General features: G+C 34.4%; 1 protein-coding gene across 2 annotated transcripts; it reads right to left on the bottom strand.

The window, feature by feature from the left end:
- Positions 1 to 606: 606 nt before the first annotated feature.
- Positions 607 to 18998, bottom strand: LOC123311804 (venom dipeptidyl peptidase 4-like). 2 transcript variants are annotated; one of them, XM_044895894.1, is made up of 14 exons: positions 18741 to 18998; positions 6470 to 6695; positions 4480 to 4580; positions 4304 to 4378; positions 4005 to 4248; positions 3645 to 3814; positions 3497 to 3594; positions 3243 to 3369; positions 2955 to 3187; positions 2377 to 2781; positions 1592 to 1786; positions 1366 to 1526; positions 1044 to 1255; positions 607 to 889 (listed from the first exon to the last, which is right to left on the bottom strand). In XM_044895894.1, the coding sequence occupies exons 1-14, from the start codon at positions 18879 to 18881 to the stop codon at positions 788 to 790; spliced, it is 2490 nt and encodes an 829-aa protein (XP_044751829.1). In that variant the 5' UTR covers positions 18882 to 18998; the 3' UTR covers positions 607 to 787. The 2 variants fall into 2 exon arrangements, with proteins under 2 accessions (XP_044751829.1, XP_044751830.1); XM_044895895.1 differs by lacking the exon at positions 18741 to 18998 and adding an exon at positions 17153 to 17384.
- Positions 18999 to 19123: the final 125 nt, after the last annotated feature.

Genomic DNA, 19123 nt, shown 5'->3' with positions numbered 1-19123 from the left:
ACTAATATGTGAAATTTCAAGGAGAAAAATGTTTCCACCAATCTACCTACAAAAAATCCTTCAGCAAGAAACGTCTTTCGATTTTTTTTTGGAGGAGCAATTTCTACAGATAACAATTTTTCATTTTTATTCCTTGAACTTTGCAGCGGAAGAAAACCCATAAGCAGTTTCATGAAAAAAAATGCATACAGCTCACAAAAAACATTCTCCAATCAATATTAAAAAAAATCATATGTAGGTACTCCAGTATTTTCCACAATTTCAATGCCATTCATGATGAACGAATGAAATTACCGATGAATTTCCAATGCGTCATTAATACTGTATAGTATGACTCATTGTAAAGTACCTATTGAATTAAATTGAACGAATCTCATAAAGATTAAAACAATTCACTTGGGATAAGAACGAACAAATGTCAACAAACTATTCAATTTCCAATTTTTGACTTAAATACCAAGATTTGATAAACTGAATTTCACTAACTTATTAGGCTTCTTATTAGATCATACCTCTTATGGTCGAAATGTCAGAAAGCAGCTAGGCCATAATTCTAAACTTCTTGTCTTCATGATTGTTGCACTTCAGGCATGAAATAACGAGACGTTTTTAACATAAAATAACTTTATTTACAGACATTATCTCAACATAATAAAATTCATTTATTTATAAAAATTTCGAGATCTATGACATAGATTCAACCCTGACAAACAGTAAGATTTCTTCTTTTCGAATTGGTAATCAGATTCTCCTGACTAGTTTTCACTCACTGAAATTTTTTCCACCATCACGGATATATAACATTGAAGCATTCGTCCAAGAAATTCTCCAGAGAATGATACAGATGGGGCCTCACACTTCCCAAATCATGGACTTGATCGGTGTATGTCTGTAAAATTATTTTTTTATAAAATATGCTGGTTTTCTACACACTCTTGTATACTATTCAAGAATATCGAGACTTCTTCAAGTGTGATACTGTTTATACTATCTTTAAATTTCATGGTGTAGGCAGAGATCTCTCGAAACAATGAAATACTTACCATTTGCCTGAAGAAAATGTCTTGTTGCTCCAGTACTTTCGCCCACAATAGTGACTGTTGGTAATGTACATTGTCATCATAAGTACCATGTATCAAGAAATACAGCTTGTCTCTGATACCACCGTATTTAGTTAAAAGTTGGGCATTTAAGTAACCCCTGAGGTTATCTTCTAAGGTAGGCAACCCCATGAATCTCTCAGTGTATATGGTATCTGAAAGTAAGAAGCAATTATGATACAATCTGGAGAACCTGCTCCTTTCAATTTCATGTTGGGAAAAATAAAGCAGAAACCGAAAAAAAGTCCTCTCACAGTCAACTCACCATATAAAGCCCAATCAGTTACAGGAGCAACAGATATTCCGCATTTGAATACGTTATCTCGTTCCGTGGCTAAAGCCATGCCAGCCGCATAACCACCATAGCTCCATCCCCAAATTGCCGTTCTTTCTCTATCGATATAAGGCAAAGTTTCTTGCATTTTCCTAAAAAAACAATTTCGGAATATGAAGTGAACTGATCGTCATCCCGAACCGAATGTCTCACTCACTTCGTAACAAGAATTTGGTCCTCTACTTCAACGGTTCCTAGATTACGGTATCCAGCAAAGAGATACTTGTCGCCCTTCAGGGCTGACCCTCGACCATCAATAACTCCGTATATGAAGGATCTGTTGGAGGCTAAATAACTTCCCCAGTTCAAGATGAATTCTTCTGAAACTTGTGAAGAGTCTGGGCCAGCATATCTGGAAAGAACATAGAAACTAGATGAGTTTTCAACATTTATTATTTGTGAAGCAGAAAAATCTTACAATAGAATTATTCAGCAACAGGAGAGTCATTGACTTTTAAGGATGCTAGTATTGGTTTCAAGCTGAGTACCCAATTTATATTTAATAGAGAATTGAGTGGGAGCTCGAAAATGAAAAGTGGAAAAACAAAAATTCTGTTTTCTCGTAAACAGTGATATTCGAAAGTTTACTATGAGAATATAAATTTTCGAATAAGGTGACTCATCTATTCCAAGCAAATTTGCGAGCCTATTTCCCTTCGTTTAGATTTTCATCTCTGAAATGTCAGGAAATTAGGGCATCCCTTTACTACCCTAGGATATAGAGTGCATATAAGTTGTTTTGTAGATTCCGGAAAACCAAACAGTTCATGCGATTCAATAGAAAATTGCACTCCAGAGTCCTTCAAAGTGAACTAGAAAACGAAAAGTGGAAAACAAAATATTTGCCAAGCTGATGGAACTACTCTTTATATTTCACAATCATATTTTCTATTTTCAAGTAGTGGGGTGAATAAGCATGTCTCTACAGAATTTCCTACTCACACGTTGATCAATAGGGGATATTTCGTGTTGCCAGATGGATCGAAATTGGGAGGCAACTGCAAAGTCACCTGTGCTGTAAAACCCTCAGTTACGTTGAACTGCATCCTCTTAATCACAGGCATCTCCCTGGTTCTCGTGAATCTGTAGAGATCGTCATTGTTTTCCCATTCGAAAAGTTCGGAATTATCCTTCGATCTGATCACTATGTAGGGAACATCAGGCCCTTGGCAAAACAGGGAATAATACGAGAAATCTGTGCTGAATTGTGCTGTGTTGTACAAACAATTTTTGGAGGAATTTTTCCTCTTCATATCGCAGGATAGGCAAGTCACATTTTTAGTTGTGGTCGATACACTGTAAACGTGTTGTACTGCTGGGTCTTCTGGTGTGTTTGCCTGGTAGTATCTGAAATAAACACGAAATAAGTATGACGATCCCAATAGGACATATGTCTCAATTCCAAGCTTTTGACTTTTATCTGAATTTTAGATCATTTATCTTTGTTGTAAATATTGAAGAATCGATATTGCAGGGATTTTAGATTAAAAATGGAATCATTTTTTATCAGTAGTACTCACACCAACTCATCATCTTCATTCCAATCTAAAATTTCGGTAACCACAAACTTTCCCTTGGTCAGAGGTACTCCTTTGGCATTTTCGGTCATATTGAACATCATGATGTGTCTAAATCCTCCAGCATCACCCCCTTGGTCATGGGATAAGATTATTATGTACTGCGAACCGTTCTTATTGAACTTCATCGGTGTGAACAACTCCAACCATCCGGCTGGTTCAGCAAGGTTCTTCAGCTGAAACACCATCAAGAAAATGATTTGGTATCGGTAAAAAGGCAGTTGAACTTACAATAAAGGATTCATAAGGGGGGTTGACACTGTACGCTATGAAGGATGACTCGTTCTGTACCCTGTTAAGCCAGATAGCAGCCACGGTTTCGTTGGTAGCCCACTGGACAGCACTCAAAATAGGTTGCCTAAAAAAACACTGTAATAAGTTTCCTAGATGGTTTACAGAATGGCTGCATTTTCGAATTTATTGTAGAAATAATGTTGAAACAGAACTAAACGACTAAACAGACACAAACTTAATTGTTTACTTACTGGGATATCAAACTGCTTGGCGGTTGCAAAATCTTGATGTTGGATAAATCACTGAGATCTACAGAGTGTAAACTGGCTATAGGATTCGGTGTACCCGCCTGAAAAATATCTCTTACAATATAACATAACAGAAGGTTTTTACTGTTACTTTTGGATATTTGACTGCGTTAACCCTTGGATATTGGGACGCTTTCGTTCCTGGATCTCCAAAATATGGTATAACCATCAAGGGAACAGGTCTATCATCAAACTTGCCAAAGGCTAGTTTTCTACCATCAGGTGAAAACCATAAGGCTTTATTCGAACTCAACACCTCCTCTGAAAGAAAAATATGTATTCATTGAAATAATTGTCATCAGTTTTTCAGGAAAAATCAGGCAAGCTCGAGAATACTATTGCACTTATGTCTGAAAACAGTCATCTTACCCAAGGGTAATCTAAATTAGGCAACAAAAGATATAAATTAATACCAATGAATTTAGTGCAAAGGCAAAAAGCAACTTCTCACCTTCATATACCCAATCTGGCACTCCATTATACACAAATTCAGGATCATTCGTTATCCTGACTTCCTGAGCCTTTGGATTCTCCTTGTAGAAAAGATTATTCTTGTAAACCACTGCTAAACCGTAACCCACGGGAGCCCAGACTACTAGGAGGAGATCAGGGTTGCCTTCTATCGTTATCGGTATTCTTTCATTGGTTTCGAGATCAATTACAGTATAACGACTAACTTTACTATGCCTGTACAACTAAAAAACAATTCGAGTCATATTCGGAGAAAATTTGTTTATCGAAATTTAGTACCTGGGCTTGTATCTGAGCTATGAGTAAGTACTTTCTATCGGCTGAAAGCTCTGGGATGTAGGGTCTAGATGATATCTGAAAAGAAAAAACTTCTTAAGGGAAACTGATGTAGGAAAAATCTAGAATGATTTCTTCCAAAGTGAATCGAAGTCAAGTCATAAGTGAATTCAACTTACTGGATCACTACTCTTCAACAGGACTTCCAGAGAACTATTCTCAGCTTTGATATTATGTAAAACTAGATTATTATTGGCATCTTGAAACATCAACTCACTACCTGAAAAAAATAATTTCATCTAACTTTTTACCAACAAGAAATAAGAAATGAGAGATCTTCAACTTGTTTTAAAAGAGCTTGTATCTTTGTAAAACATCAACATTTTCATTCCTTACTCAATCTTGAATCAGACTCATGGGAGCTTTTCGTATAAAATTATCTTTCTTGCTTGAATCTACATATTATTATTATTTATGAGTGGTAATGAACGAAAAATGTTATTCCCCGAAATATATAGAAGGAATGCAAATTCAAGTGCAATGTGATGTTTAGCGGTAATTTCGAGCTCTTATCAAAATCCATTACTTGGCTCGTAAAATTGTGGGCTGAAAGTAGGCAGTTAATTCACTGAATCTCCTGAAAAAAAATTTAAAGAGCTTGACGAAAACAAGAGTTCATTCGTGTTCTGCTCAAATTCAAAGTAGATAGAAAAACAAAGTTGACAAAAGTCTAATTGAATAATTAGACTGAGAATTGAAACTATTAACTACATGAAACTGCATCCTCATAAGTTTCAATTAGGATAGGTTTTAATATTTTTCTAGAATAACTTTTTAGAGAGATAAACAGGGTCAAATCATCTAATATACCTGCCTAATCTTGAAAACCTTCATAAAAATAATAAGCCATTTTATTGTTGAAGGAGTTCAAAATGCATTCTAGAAAAATATGATTTATCTCTGATGTATTCTCTTGCAGATTTTTAAAAAACCGAAAGTGTTCTTCAGAAGAGGTTCTTTGTTTATTCTTCCAAAGATAAATTCTCATTATGCTGAAATGGCAAAGATGTAAAATTTAATTGTCCATTGAAAAAAGTTTTTTGTATACTGCTCTTAATTATCTGCAATACCCTCTGATTAATTCTGCTTATTGTTGGTGGACCAGGTGTTAAACTAGAATATTTTTCGAATCTTAAGAATAGATAATAGCATTCGAACATCGATTAACTATCAACGCCCCTTCAGATCATAAGCTGCAAACATAATTTGAACGCGAGTTCCTGAACAAACACAATTTCTCCATTCTAGCATCAAGCCGTCACTTTTGCCATTAGCGATATTCAAATTGAACAAATCCGAAACCGACAGCCAGCTTTCGACCTTATCCTTTGTTATGGATTCGCCTTCAAACATTTCAATATGAGTTTGGAGAGAACATTCGGAGATGTTCTCGCATCTACTTGACCTTGATTTGAAAGCTGTTTGATGAGTTCCTATTGTTTTGAGAGCTTTTGAAGAGGGTCTGCTCAAATAACTCCTGCGATTGAAGTGTTTCTATAGGGGAGAATACTCCAACCGAATTGGGGATGAAGTAAGGATGTATAAGGGTTGAAATGTTCGGCAGTAATCTTACTCTTCCTCTTGTCTTGCCAAGAACATATTATTATACAGTCTCCATGAGAGAGAACGATTGTTCTCAAAACATTGCATTTTTTACTGAAAATTGCGTATTGATCAAAAGGCTTAGACGGCATTTCATTCAAATACCACCGTGTTTTTAGACTGCGTAAGCTGAATGTGAGAAAAAATCATTTCCTATGACACCTTAGAAAGGAATATTTTCGTTGGAAAATTTATCAGATTAAGTGGTAAAATGAACGTTTTTGATCTCATTCTTTGTAAATCAAGGGCTGTTTCCATCCCTTGCAATTGTTTTGATTGCCTTCTCACTCCCCCAGAATTTCTGTAAGATTTCTGGTTTCTGAGAAATAAATTCAAAATTGGTTTTCATCAGTTGGTGCCAGTTTAAGAGACATGTATCTAAGCTGCTCAAAAAGGGAAAATATTTTCGCAAATATAGCCTTGCAGCACTTATCAAAGATAAGTAAAAGCTCCAATTCACATTGTTTTTCCGTTAATAACCTTATGCATAACAGACAGGCGACTCACCTGATATCCATGTTCCATTGAAACCTTGCGCGAAAAATTTACCATACAAAAAGTCTTCTAACGATAAGCTTCTTCTACCAGAAAGGGCAGCTGGTTTCACTTCATACTCTTCACTAGTTTTTAATAACACTAAAGATGCAATCACTAATGCTACAACTAATAGGATTATAATTCCAGCTATAATCCATCTTTTCGTTTTTATTCTACTCTTGTTTGATATGAGGTCCTGTAACAAATAATGAGATTAAAATAAAACTGAGCAATGAATTAATTTGAATTTACATTGTGTTTGTTCGATCAATTGTCATTTATGGTTTTTCTGTTGCTCCAGTTAGGATAGTAAAGATAGATAGTGTTGGATAATGGTTTCAATATACAACTGTTGCCTCAACATAAAGATAACGTTTGTTGAGCAACGGGAAAATTTTTTGAATTAAATGTGTAAGGATGTGAAACTTTTCAAGAGCCTCACCACAACATTTTTTCATCCTACTAGTTTCAGCTTGATCTTGTGTGTATTTTGGAAATGTTGGGAAATTCTGGAAGCCAAGCAGCATTGAGCGAGTGTAATACCTGAATGGAGGATCGTTCAGGTTATTAATATGGACAAACACCGGATTCTTTCATTTTGTTTGAAATCTACATGACTCATAAACTGTGTAAGTTTCAGGGCAGGCTTAATGACTTTTTGTAGCTCTATTCCAAAGGTTCATTAGAAGGCAAGGGATCAAAGCAATCCACTGAATATTTAAAATGTGTCCATTATATTCGGCCATTCAACTGTTCTTTGAGGAAATTTATGTAGAATGGCCGAAAAGTAGACAATTAGAAAGATTTTCTGAATAGAATGATATAAAAACAAATTATTGAAAAATTATTCATTTCTGTCTAACACCTTCTTGAAAACAGTGAATAGTTGCTCTTGCATCAGCATGTGCAGTGCGAAAACAACGTGAAAATCGAAAGTACATCGAACAATTTGAACTTCTATTGCGTAAAATAGACTTCGATCGTAAAGTACACCTGGAGGAATAAAGTTAATAATTTTCTTCTATCCAAGGACGGCTGCTTGGATGCAATTTATGCAATGAGTTGGCAATCAAATTTTAAGCGATATTCAGAGCGAATTAACTTTTCATAATAAAGCCACACCAAGCGAACTTTGATAGTCAATTCCAGGCAGGTTAATTTTATTTGAAATCCCAAAGAATGAATAATTTTGTACTTAATTTTTGCGGAATTCCTGGGTTTCTAAAGAACCACTCAGAAGAAAGAAATTGAACTGAAGAAGCTCATCAATTCGTTGTTTCTAAATTTTTGCGATATTTTTACGTTCTACAAAAGTTCTCTCAAAAGTAAAAACTTACTTGAACATTCCTCCGGAAGAAAATTTCGAGTAAAACGATGAAAAGCCAGAGAGATCTGTTCTACAGATAGGTATTGCTCCTGCCATTTATTTTGATTCGTGGCTAATGACCTCTCTTCAACAGAAAATTGGAAAATTGTAAGAAAATATAACAAAAAAAACGAGAGTGAACTCGTTATCACAACCCAAAATTCTGCAATTATCACGAGAAAATTGCCACTTCATTTTATTGTTGTTTTATTCACACAAACCTACTCTGACTACAAAAGCAGCTGTAGGTTTTTTCAATCTACTTTCTGGTTGCGTGAGATTTCTCCATTAAAAATAAGAAGGAATGTTTTGTATATTGAAGAAATTAATGAATGAATTAATTGTGACGTTAGAATGATTTACTGCGGAAATACAAATGTAGGTCGGACAATAGTGTGAATGAACATGAGAAGATTGAGGGATATTTTTGGTTTTGGTAGGTGAAAAAGCAATACTCCATCTGTGACAACCGTTGATTCGATCCAAACATACAATTTATTTATTTTCTGGAGTTTCAGGTCTTGATCCCACTTTATCCATGTGCAGTATGGAGGAGCTGAAGTTTGTTATGGTGTTTTTTATAATTCATGAACTTGGAAACTTGTCTGACCGGCTTCAGAATTCATATAGATTCGAAGGAATGAGAGAAATAAATAGCATTTATTTAAGTATTGAATCAACTATTTTGTGCGTTAAATGTTCAGAATTTCAAGATGATATTTCATTACAACAACTGTTACACGTTAAATTTGAGGTGGGCATTAATTTGACAAAAATCAAATATGTTTATTTTGCATAGAGGCTCATTTGCGATTGAAAAATAGTGACCCAAATTAAAGGATACTTGATATCAATCAACAATATCTATATTATTTGTATTATTCATGTTTTGTGTCTTCGTTTTATGTAAATCTACTGCAAATCATTTGAATACTCATTCCCATCAGAGTAGTGGAATTCCATTATCCAGTAAATAGTGAATAATCACACAATCGAATCCTATATTTATTTTTGACGAGAATAAAGAATTTCCCTTTCAGTGCTTCGTTTTATTATCCAATCAAGATTACAGTGTCATAAAATGGACTAATTTCGCTCTGAAATTCTTTATTTTTTGTAGAAGCATTATACAGTTTTCATCATGCATACCTACTTAGTTAGATCTAGGGCCGAATTCTTAATTATAAAAAGAGTAGGTCACTAGAATTCAAATCCCAAAATAATTCCATACAAAATAAGTAAATCCGGCATTCGCTGGTAAATAGCAGGTTCCAGTGTTCGGTATTTAATTGGAGGAGGATCGCTAACGAGGAGAAATCATGCAATGCACAAAAAAAATTATATTTTCAGATGAGCTGCTGGTATTTGGATTTCGGAATTCTCAATATACCTCATCAATTTTTCTCATTCTCAAAGATCGATTCATAATTCCTGTCTAGATAATGAATGAATTGTTTCTTCATGAAGGATCCATGTAAGAATTTGAATATTCAGTTTTATTTTCTAATCAGCATTTCCTAGCAGGAGATCTTTTGAAATATGTATAACTTTTCTAACCCAACATTTCCTATTAAAATAATTATTGAGTGTCTTAAACACTATTTGAATATCCTTGACACGTAAATTCCTGATAGATACCTAAACATATTCTTCAAGAAAGAAAAACATCGAAATTCTTGAATGATAAGGAAGTTGCAAGTTGCTGAAGCAGATTTGAGTTTACTGAAAAAAAAATAACGAAAGCCTACTCTTTCCCTTTAAATTATTGATGGGAGATAAGAAACATTTGAACTGGAGAAATAAAACTCATTCATTATTCATTGGAAATTCTAAACCTTTCATTTTTTATCGTTGCAATCAACCCGCAACTAATTTTTTACGCTGAAGGGCTGATAATGAACGAATAATTTAAGTTTCTACCCAATAGTCCTCCTTCATTTTCGCAACAGGGTTGGCGTGTTCGGAAAAAATTCCCATTCCATGTACCCGATGGCAATCTAGAGATCATCGCATATGGAATTGTAATTTGTAGTTACAAACAACCACTTGTGAGCGCGCTCTATAGAAGGAACAATTGTTGGTAACCTTTAGTGAAAGTGAGCATGATATGAATATCGAATTCAAGAATCGTTGTGGAATGCTAAGTTTATTGTTACTAAACACCTCACTTTCTGTTTCAAAGGAAACGGTTGTTGGACAGAAGATGCTGTGTACCAGATCGTAGACTGGGAAATACCTACTCGGAAATAGCGACTATAGGAGAATGGTCAAATGGACAACTTCCAAAATGAGTTAAGAGATGAAACAAGGATATTTTCTGGGAAATATTAATAGAAATCCAAAAGTTTGGCAGAAAAATATAGATTTTCGAACAAACTGAATCTATTGCAAGTAAAATTGAGAGCCTATCTTGTTTCTTTTAGATTTTTATCATTGAAATGTCACCCGTTCTAGTAAGACCTTAAAGGTTCCCTTTCATAACCAGTCAAATACTCTGAACGATTAGATAAAAAGAAATACATACTCCATAACGATATCGTTGTTATGGGTGATCGATGACGAAGTTTGTGGAAAAACAACCAACCATTGAATTCCCGAGAAAATATCAATACAATCAGTTCTTCTCAGAAAAGTGTTCAACTATTGTTTCTCACATGTAAACTATCGTTAGTTCATAAACAATTTCACTCAGAAATAAGCATCAATATATTATAGTTTGAAATAATTTATTTTACCTCAGTCGGATGAAACTTTAGAGCTCGTGTTTAGGTTCTTCTTTGGATCGAAGTTATTTAACGTTCAAATATTGAGAAAATGTAGCTGTGAGTAAACTGTTGTAAAGTTCAAGCAGAAGTTCGTTTTTGTAATTGAAATTTTATTGCCTTTTCTTGAGAGAATCGCTCGGTCCTAATGAATTTATGGATTGCTATAAATTTTGTTGGGATGTAAACTTGAATTAATTTGGCGTGGAGTATAGGTATTTGTTTGCCTAATTAGAGTTATACCAAGATGTGAATTGTTACTCCTTATATTGGTTATTTCGTAGATTTCATGATGATAAAACAGTTGCACTGTGATATTTTCTTTCGCCAGTAATGTTCCTTGATTTTAAGCTAACAATATTGGATAAATGCCCTTAAATTTCTCAAATCCTTATCTTCCTGGCCCCAATAAGAGGGCGTATATTTTGGCATGCAATACCCTCCATGAAATGGATATCGCAAATCGATAAGGATAGTTAACTTACCCACAACCACACTAAAGTAGTATTCAAAAATATTCAGTTCAATAGAAGGCTGGGCTCTTGCGTCATGAAACCACTTATTTTGCAGCAGAATATATGTAGTCCTTTGAAAACCTCCAACAATATAAGTGTCAGGTAGAAAATCCCATTGTATGATATACAATCAGAACTTGGGAACATCGCAAATACCTGGATAGCGAAATATTTCAGTAGCGATTGGAAAATCATTTTTATATACTTTTTTTTGGAATACCTACATTTACCCCAAGTGCAACAAAGTAATCGTATATGAAATATCATGGAAGTTATGCTCTGAAAAGCATTGGTTTATTGTTTCCAATACTGAACATTTGGAATCGAGCAAAAAATATATATGCCCCCCCATGAAAAACTGAGTATGACTGTGGTTTCTGAATTTTATACGAAATACGACTGCAAAACGATGCAAAATGTCAAATTAGCGATTCCTATAAATTCCACTTCTATACAACCTTGGCAATTAAAAGGAATCCATAAAATTTCAAAGCCCCACTTTTCAAAATCCGGTATTATTATGACCAGGATGTAGGCACACTCCCAATCATATCTTCCAACTCTTTTCGTTTCCTGTTGTTAAAACGTTGATGCCTCAAACTGCTCATCAAGGAGCATTAATTATTCTGAATATACCGCGATCTTGATATCTCCGTTTCTATTTTAATGCTACCTTATTTGGACTGAATAAAATGTGATCACCGAATAAAATCAGACATGTAAATCGAGCATAGTTCGATGCAAAACTTTCACCTTCGTTGAATATCACCAACGAAGAAATCTCCCTTGAAGTTGAAAGCTGTATTCTCATTTCTGTCACATAATAATACTGGGGGTTTCGTATTCCGAAATTATTGCGTCAGAGAGTTGATAGATAACGTGTTATCTATAAACAAGCACTTTTGAATTCTGAGTGTGGAACTAAAGTTTCACGATATATTGTTTTCCCTGAAGCTGATGAATGGAAAGCTCTTTTCTGGCTAAAATTCTGAATAAATTATTATTTAGTTATGTAGGAATCGAATAGAATAATAGCATATTGAATCCTACATTGCCAAATTAAATTTTAATTATTGAATACCTATTATTTTTCATTTCTGGTCAAGTTTGAACTTCAGAATTCTCCAGAAAGGTACTATATCAGTGCCAATAATAAATTATAGATATTTTTTCATTTGAATTTGATCGAGCCAACAGAGAAACTTCTGCATCAGTTCAATTCGTATCAACGCCTATTTATCAATATTACCCTGCTCATAATTCTCGAGGTCATCAATCATCCAATTAAGTGAGGAACCGCACAATTACCTTCTTAAACACTCACTTGAGGTGAACATCGCCTCACCTTTCCTATAATTATTTTGCTCCTTGGTACGATGTATTTGGAAAAAAATTTCCAGAGACCTCGAAAATTTTATTTTATTAATTATCTACGTAAAGCATATTTTCCCTTCAAGATCAAGGAAGAAGAATTATTGCAGAGAAGGTTAATAGAATGTTTTCTCAACAGAAACCATAAATTATGCAAAGATGTATATTTCGAGACAAATCCAATTTCTTTTGTGAAAGTTAGAAGAACGATTTCCTAACATCGCAATAGCATTGTCCATCGTTTTAAAATTAACCTGGCTGAACTTGAAAAATCTGTGTACTTTGTTGGAGTAAGATTGATCGATCCTAAAATGTAAGTGGCTGGTTAAATTAGTTTGAGTTCGTCCACCTGATGATTGATGATACTATTATCATAGCGAAACAACTTTCACTATTACAAATCGAAATGAAAAAAGTCTGAATCATCAAAGATGTATTATCCCACACTATAATAATATACCTAATTGTCGTATTGCATAAGGGACCAAGATAGATTTCCTGCTAAATATACAGAGTGTCCGACGACGATTAAGCCAGGGAACATATTGAAAGTTTAGCAATTGGTGCAACTGTTTTTGATATTATGTTACCCAATGAGATTTTGTGGTCTGAAACGATTTATTAAAGAACTGCAGGTACCTCAACCCTCAAAAATTATTGGCGAATGATCTTATAAAGGCATTGAAATACCAATATTCTGCATTGTTCTCCTCTGATCGACTATAATACGAAACTTCTTGATAATGGTGCACCAAAAGGAAGTGTTGCTCCAAATCCTCGAAATGAATCCTACGGCACATACAAACAAACTATAAAGAGTATCATAGACTCACTTATGAATGAATAGAATTTTCCAGGCCCACTATGTTCTACAGACCTACTTGGAGCTAGTGAATTGAAAATGAAGGACTTCGAATGAATTAAATTAAGCAATTACATTGGCGGAAAGTTCTATACGTGGAAGGGAATTGTGTTTGCTCTCAAATTCGAAAGAGAAAGTACCACTCTGAATGCCTCTGAACTACCTTGACCGGTATACGAAGAGAAAAAGAAAAGACAGGTGTGTGATAAGAATACATCACAAAACGCTCTTTAGATCCTCATAAAAACTTTTTCTCTGATTAGGTAAGGCTTTAATGGAGTTTGAGTTTGATAAGGAGCTCAATTTTGAGATAATTTTTTTAATTAAATTTGTGGGAAGTAACGGAGTATGAGCTTATATTACACTCAATAATGGGATTCATGAATTCAAGGGCAAAGGGGTTTCTTTGGAAAATGAATTCTCCAAGATCGAATAATTAAAATGTTCGATTGGTTTTGAACATAAAGGAATGCCATAACGTCTACCCCAAATGGAGCAGCATTTCCGAAAATCAATGGTCGAGTGCGAAAAGGGATTTACACACAAGGAAATAGGTTCCTTATCACAACAATGCTAATTTATTCAACTTCTTAGTCGGTGTTAACCTACATTCATATCGACGAAGTTGTATTTTCAACTAGAGAACAAAAAGCGTTTCGGTTGAAACGTTGAAACAGCAGAACGAATTGTTCTTGTTTCAGCCCACGCGAACATTTCGTGATTTGGAAATTGTCTGTTTCCGAAAGTACTCTCAAATTCCAATATTCTTTTCACCTTTTCATAATCTTCCATGTTTTTTATACCTGCGATTTGACCAGTTTCTATACTCGAATCGAATACTTAGTATTTGGAAAAAAAACTTAGGGCATCCGGCAATTACTGCCATGTGTAGTATCATTAGTATGGCCATAAGTCATACCACTCACCGCACTTTTAGCTAAATAACTAAAAGAATGCGAAAATTCATAAATCTGACCTTCAAATCAAATGGAGGGTTCAGAAATGTCTAGCAAAATGGTTTCTCTCATTCTATCGGTTTTATGACCGAAAAATTTTCATTTTCAAATCAGATCGATCTGAAATACTTCACGTGAAAGATTTTACGAGTTCATTCAACGAAAAAGCGTTAAAGCCATGAAATGAAATCGATAAAATCTCCAGACAATGAGATTCTTAACAGTAAAACTATCATTCATTGAATTTTCGCACCAGTATTGTTGGTATTATTCTATTCCACATCGAATGCTGTTGTTCGAAAGGTAACAGGAAAACTTCTAGCCCTGATAGAATCAGCTGCTTACGTAGGTGTTGAATTAATCAACTCTTGAGGTTTTTTCAATCAAAAGGCTCCTGGATTGTAATTATAGAGTGCGAAATACACGCGTTTCTCTATTTGAAAACTTGACATGCAAATTTTAATAATATGTTGGGGTGAATTTCACGAGTCACGAATTTTTCATCGTTAAAAAAGGTTAGAAAATCAACAAAAACTATTATTTCTTTAATGGCATTTTCATGTTTGTATATTTTCAAATCTTTGCATTTGTTATATCCACCACTTTATCAAGGAAAACGATTATTTTGACTAGAAAAAAATGATAAGATATAGATATACACCACAAGAATTGTTCATAATATTTGGGAATATCTACAAGAGAATGATTTGTGGTTGGAGCTCACAAAGTAGATATCTGATATCAGATTGGAAGATTAAGGAGGATGTTGTTGCTGTCAGCAGAGTACATGAAAAAGATAATAAAAAATGTTTTTGGAACAACTCTTAACCACCAGCTGAAGAATTGCTGCCCAAATAACTTCGATTGGATAGAATCTTCGGTCACCACCCAGATTTTTTTTAATTTGCTCGATTAAAAGCATCGCTTGAGAATTCAACAACTCTGCTATAAGAGCTAAATATATTATTTAAGTATATAATAATCAATGAATCCCTCCATATCAACGATAATAATTGTTGAAAGTGTTACAGATCATTAAATTTCTAGACAACAAGATGAAATCTATATAATTGTTTTTCCTCGAAAAGACGAATTTTCGGTATTATTTTTGGAGAAATGTTGGAATAGTTGTTGAAAACACAGAAAATATACCTATTAGACATCAAGTTCAAATGTATCTATATTATCAATCTATTTTAACCAGTGTGATTCACTGAATACTAACGATAATGATTATTGTTAATATAATGGTTAATAAAGGTTACTACTGGTATTGTTACATTGATCCATTTGAGGATATTTTCCTCTCATTCTCTACTGAATCAGAAAATCTTGAAGATTTATTCAAGACAACGCTGAAATACTCATGCATGTTTTGGTAGTTGTTTCCTGTTTCAATGAATTAGTCAATCAACATGGAAATGCAGTATTTATCTAAAAATACATTAATCATAATATCGCTCATCGATATCTGATTCCTTGTCAAATTACAATTAGATATTCATTCGCTTTTTCAGTTTCAGTTCAAAATTTACAAATATTCTAAGAGTAGTCTGTTTTAATTCATTCAATTTATTTTTCAATTGTTAATAAAACTTCGAAGAGGAATCCTCAATTTTGGTCATTTCAGGGTTTTATCATTCTGTTTCCAATTCCAAATATTAATGTGGAAAATGGCCAAAACCAAATCTCTTAGTTTATTGCCATTATTAAAATAAAGTGCATTCGAAAAATGGATATGATGATTAAGTAGGTATATGTGGGAGATCTAATCAGCTCAACCTTGGAAAATCTGAGTAACAATGCCTTTGAAGTTGAAAATATTTCATAAAAGGAATATAAATACTTCATTAACATCAAATTAGAAGTCATTTCACTCAATGTTTAATTAAGACGGATTTCGAGGTTCCAGCTAATGTAAATGAGGAGCTATTGTTTAGTTCAGGACATTCTGATACTTTTTTGGGAATTTGATTTATAAATTGTAATTATTTTATATTGTAAATGTCGAATGTCTCATTTTCTCCTACGAAAACATGAGATATTCTCGTTTGAAGTTTTCAAATCAAAAAAAAAATCCATAACAGTGATAAATAAATAAACACTAACGTTCGAGGAAGTGGAGGAATATTTCTCTTCTCCGAGATAAAAGTCTCTCTTCTACTCTGTAATCTGTGGATAAAAGTTCAGAAGATTCTTTCAAAATTTGTGATTGATGACAATCTAATGTGTATGATACACAGCAAGAACTGCTCGATGAGAAATTATATGAAGGACCCACACCATTTTTAACAAGAAATCTTATCCCTTAAATTTTTTTGCAACTCTTCATTTACCCCGTATAACTATAACCTGTATATCACATTACCCTTAAAGAGAAGTAGTAAAGCATTTGGATGGTTATGGAAATGATTAAATAAGCTAATCAAACAAGGGTCATTTTTGAGGCCTAAATTGCGGATTGAGTAACTTGAAAAGTAATAAGATTGAAGATTTGAAGTTCTAGTTTCTTCCTTATGTGTATTTTGGTTCACACCGCACTAGTATTAATATTCAGAGTCACTGGAGTCGTTCAAAGTATCCCAATTTGATACTTTATGATTATTTATTATTATTCATATGATTTTAATAATTCAATCATACAATAATGGAAATAAAATATTGTTTTCATTCAAAAAACCATATTATGTTTCGGCCCTGTTTGAAAATTTCAGCTGCTGCTCTTCAATTAATTTCAACTTCGATAAATTCGCGTCTATATTACTCCATATACATATTTCCCTCAATTTTTTCTCGTTGATAATTCAAAATTCGCACCTACCTGATTACTCTGACCGATCTCCATGTTTGTCGCGTTGTTAGCGCGTCCAGTCATCTTATCCATCTAGTCAAAATGATGCGGGGTCCATGCTCCGACGAAAAAAAAACTTTTTTTCGGACTCGAAAACAAACTTACTCCACGTACGTTCCTTGCGCGGGTATCTCACTCGGAGCTGATCGACTGACCCTGCGAAACGTCCGGAACGAACTAAAACGACCGAGTGAACGGAGGAGGCAACAAGAATATTAATTAACGGGCGAATTGCAATAAGGTAATGAGGTTTTATTCGCTACTCAGCCGGACCTCCACTCAGGTGAACAGCGAAAATGCTGAGACCCCACGATTCCGGCGTCTTGATGAAGAACTGTCCTCTTTCAAGCATGCCCCACAGATTTTACGGGTTCAAGTTTACCCCTACCCTTGAAGAAACATACAAATTTACCGAAATCCTGATAATTTTGAAAATTCATAGTTCTGATATACGCTGCCCAACAAAATTGATAGAGCATGTCTTGGCAAAGATATCTAGGTCTCTATAGGCTGCAATAATAACACTGCCTGATATAAAATCAACAAATGTTACGATATAAAATCACTCAAAGTATTAACAGAAATATCTACCATCTCGTCGAGAATGAGTAGATGCTTACATTTGACCTCATTAGAGCAACAAAATTCCTACTTTGATAGAAATGTAATGAATTTATGGCTCCTTTATTCGATATCAGTAGGCGGTACGGTGAAGGAACAAGCTCTAGCGCCATCTAACCGGAAACGAGGAAGAACTCAATTCACTTTCCTTATCAAGAAGGCGCGATCCATTTATTATTCATAGTTCTCATCCTTAACACAAAGTATGACCACCACGTACATCGTTCATCAATATAACTGCTTGGCATCTTTGCAGCATGCTTTCCACCAAGTTATATTGAAAAAATCCAGCTAAATTTGTTACCGAAGTTGTGGCAAAAGATCAAAGTTCTCGAAGCTGCTCATCAAGCGTTTCCCAGTGTGGTCTGTGCGCATCAATGGCTTTTTCTTATTGGTCCTGAGCGTGCTCGATGGGATTTAGCTCAGTTGATCTTGAAGGTAATATGCTAAATATGGAACCCACTAATCACCTGGTCGGATCTGTGTGGTAGTAGATTATCATCCAGAAAAACGAAATTTTGTCACTTATAACTGCATCAATTTGTAAATTAATTTACATGCCAAAAAATGCGCTATACCTAACTACCTCTGAAAAAAAATTTCATTTACATGTCATGACCGGCTTCATTCCAATAAATATAGTCAGTCAAAAAAAAATTCAACAGACCTTATCTCGGAAAACGAAGCATTTACGGACAAAATTCCGTAAAGAAGAATCACCCCCTAAAGTTTGTCGCACTCAATCACAAATAACACCCTGTACAATGCCTCAGTAATGCTTGATTTAAGTCTCAAATTTTATTGTTTCATTTAGGTTATTCCACCAACATTTTAGAGTTTCTTTTTTCTTTTTCATTTGAACTCCATCAGTCAATGCACATTTTCGTGCATTCCGCGTATATATAAAGATCGCTAATTTCACAAGAGTTCAACTTACCTTATCTTCAAGGTGCCTGTGAACGTATTTCACTTCAATTTCTTCGTCGTTATCCTCGTTGTACTCCGAAGAAAGTAGAGCTTCTGTGTCGGGTAGTATTCTTACATACTCCAAATTACCATACTTTTTGGTAAACGACATTATGTTGACTCAAATAAAACTCACTTAGCAAGTCTTACATCGTATCTAACTCCAGTTTATCTTAGGAAAATCGCGTATAAGACTGTGAGAAGTACTTTCACTCTCAGTTGGCTCCCAGCGTGCACAATTATTTCCCTTGTAATGTATTAATAATTCGTGTTTCCGAAGATTTTTACGCTCATTAGGGAAGATAAGCACATGCGGCTTTGGTTATCGTGCGTTATAATTAGTTACCTACTTTT

This window comes from Coccinella septempunctata, chromosome 4, assembly GCF_907165205.1.
Source record: "Coccinella septempunctata chromosome 4, icCocSept1.1, whole genome shotgun sequence".
Lineage (NCBI taxonomy): Eukaryota > Metazoa > Arthropoda > Insecta > Coleoptera > Coccinellidae > Coccinella > Coccinella septempunctata.
Note: the sequence above shows the minus strand (reverse complement) of the source record. Positions and strands in the feature narration are given on the sequence as shown.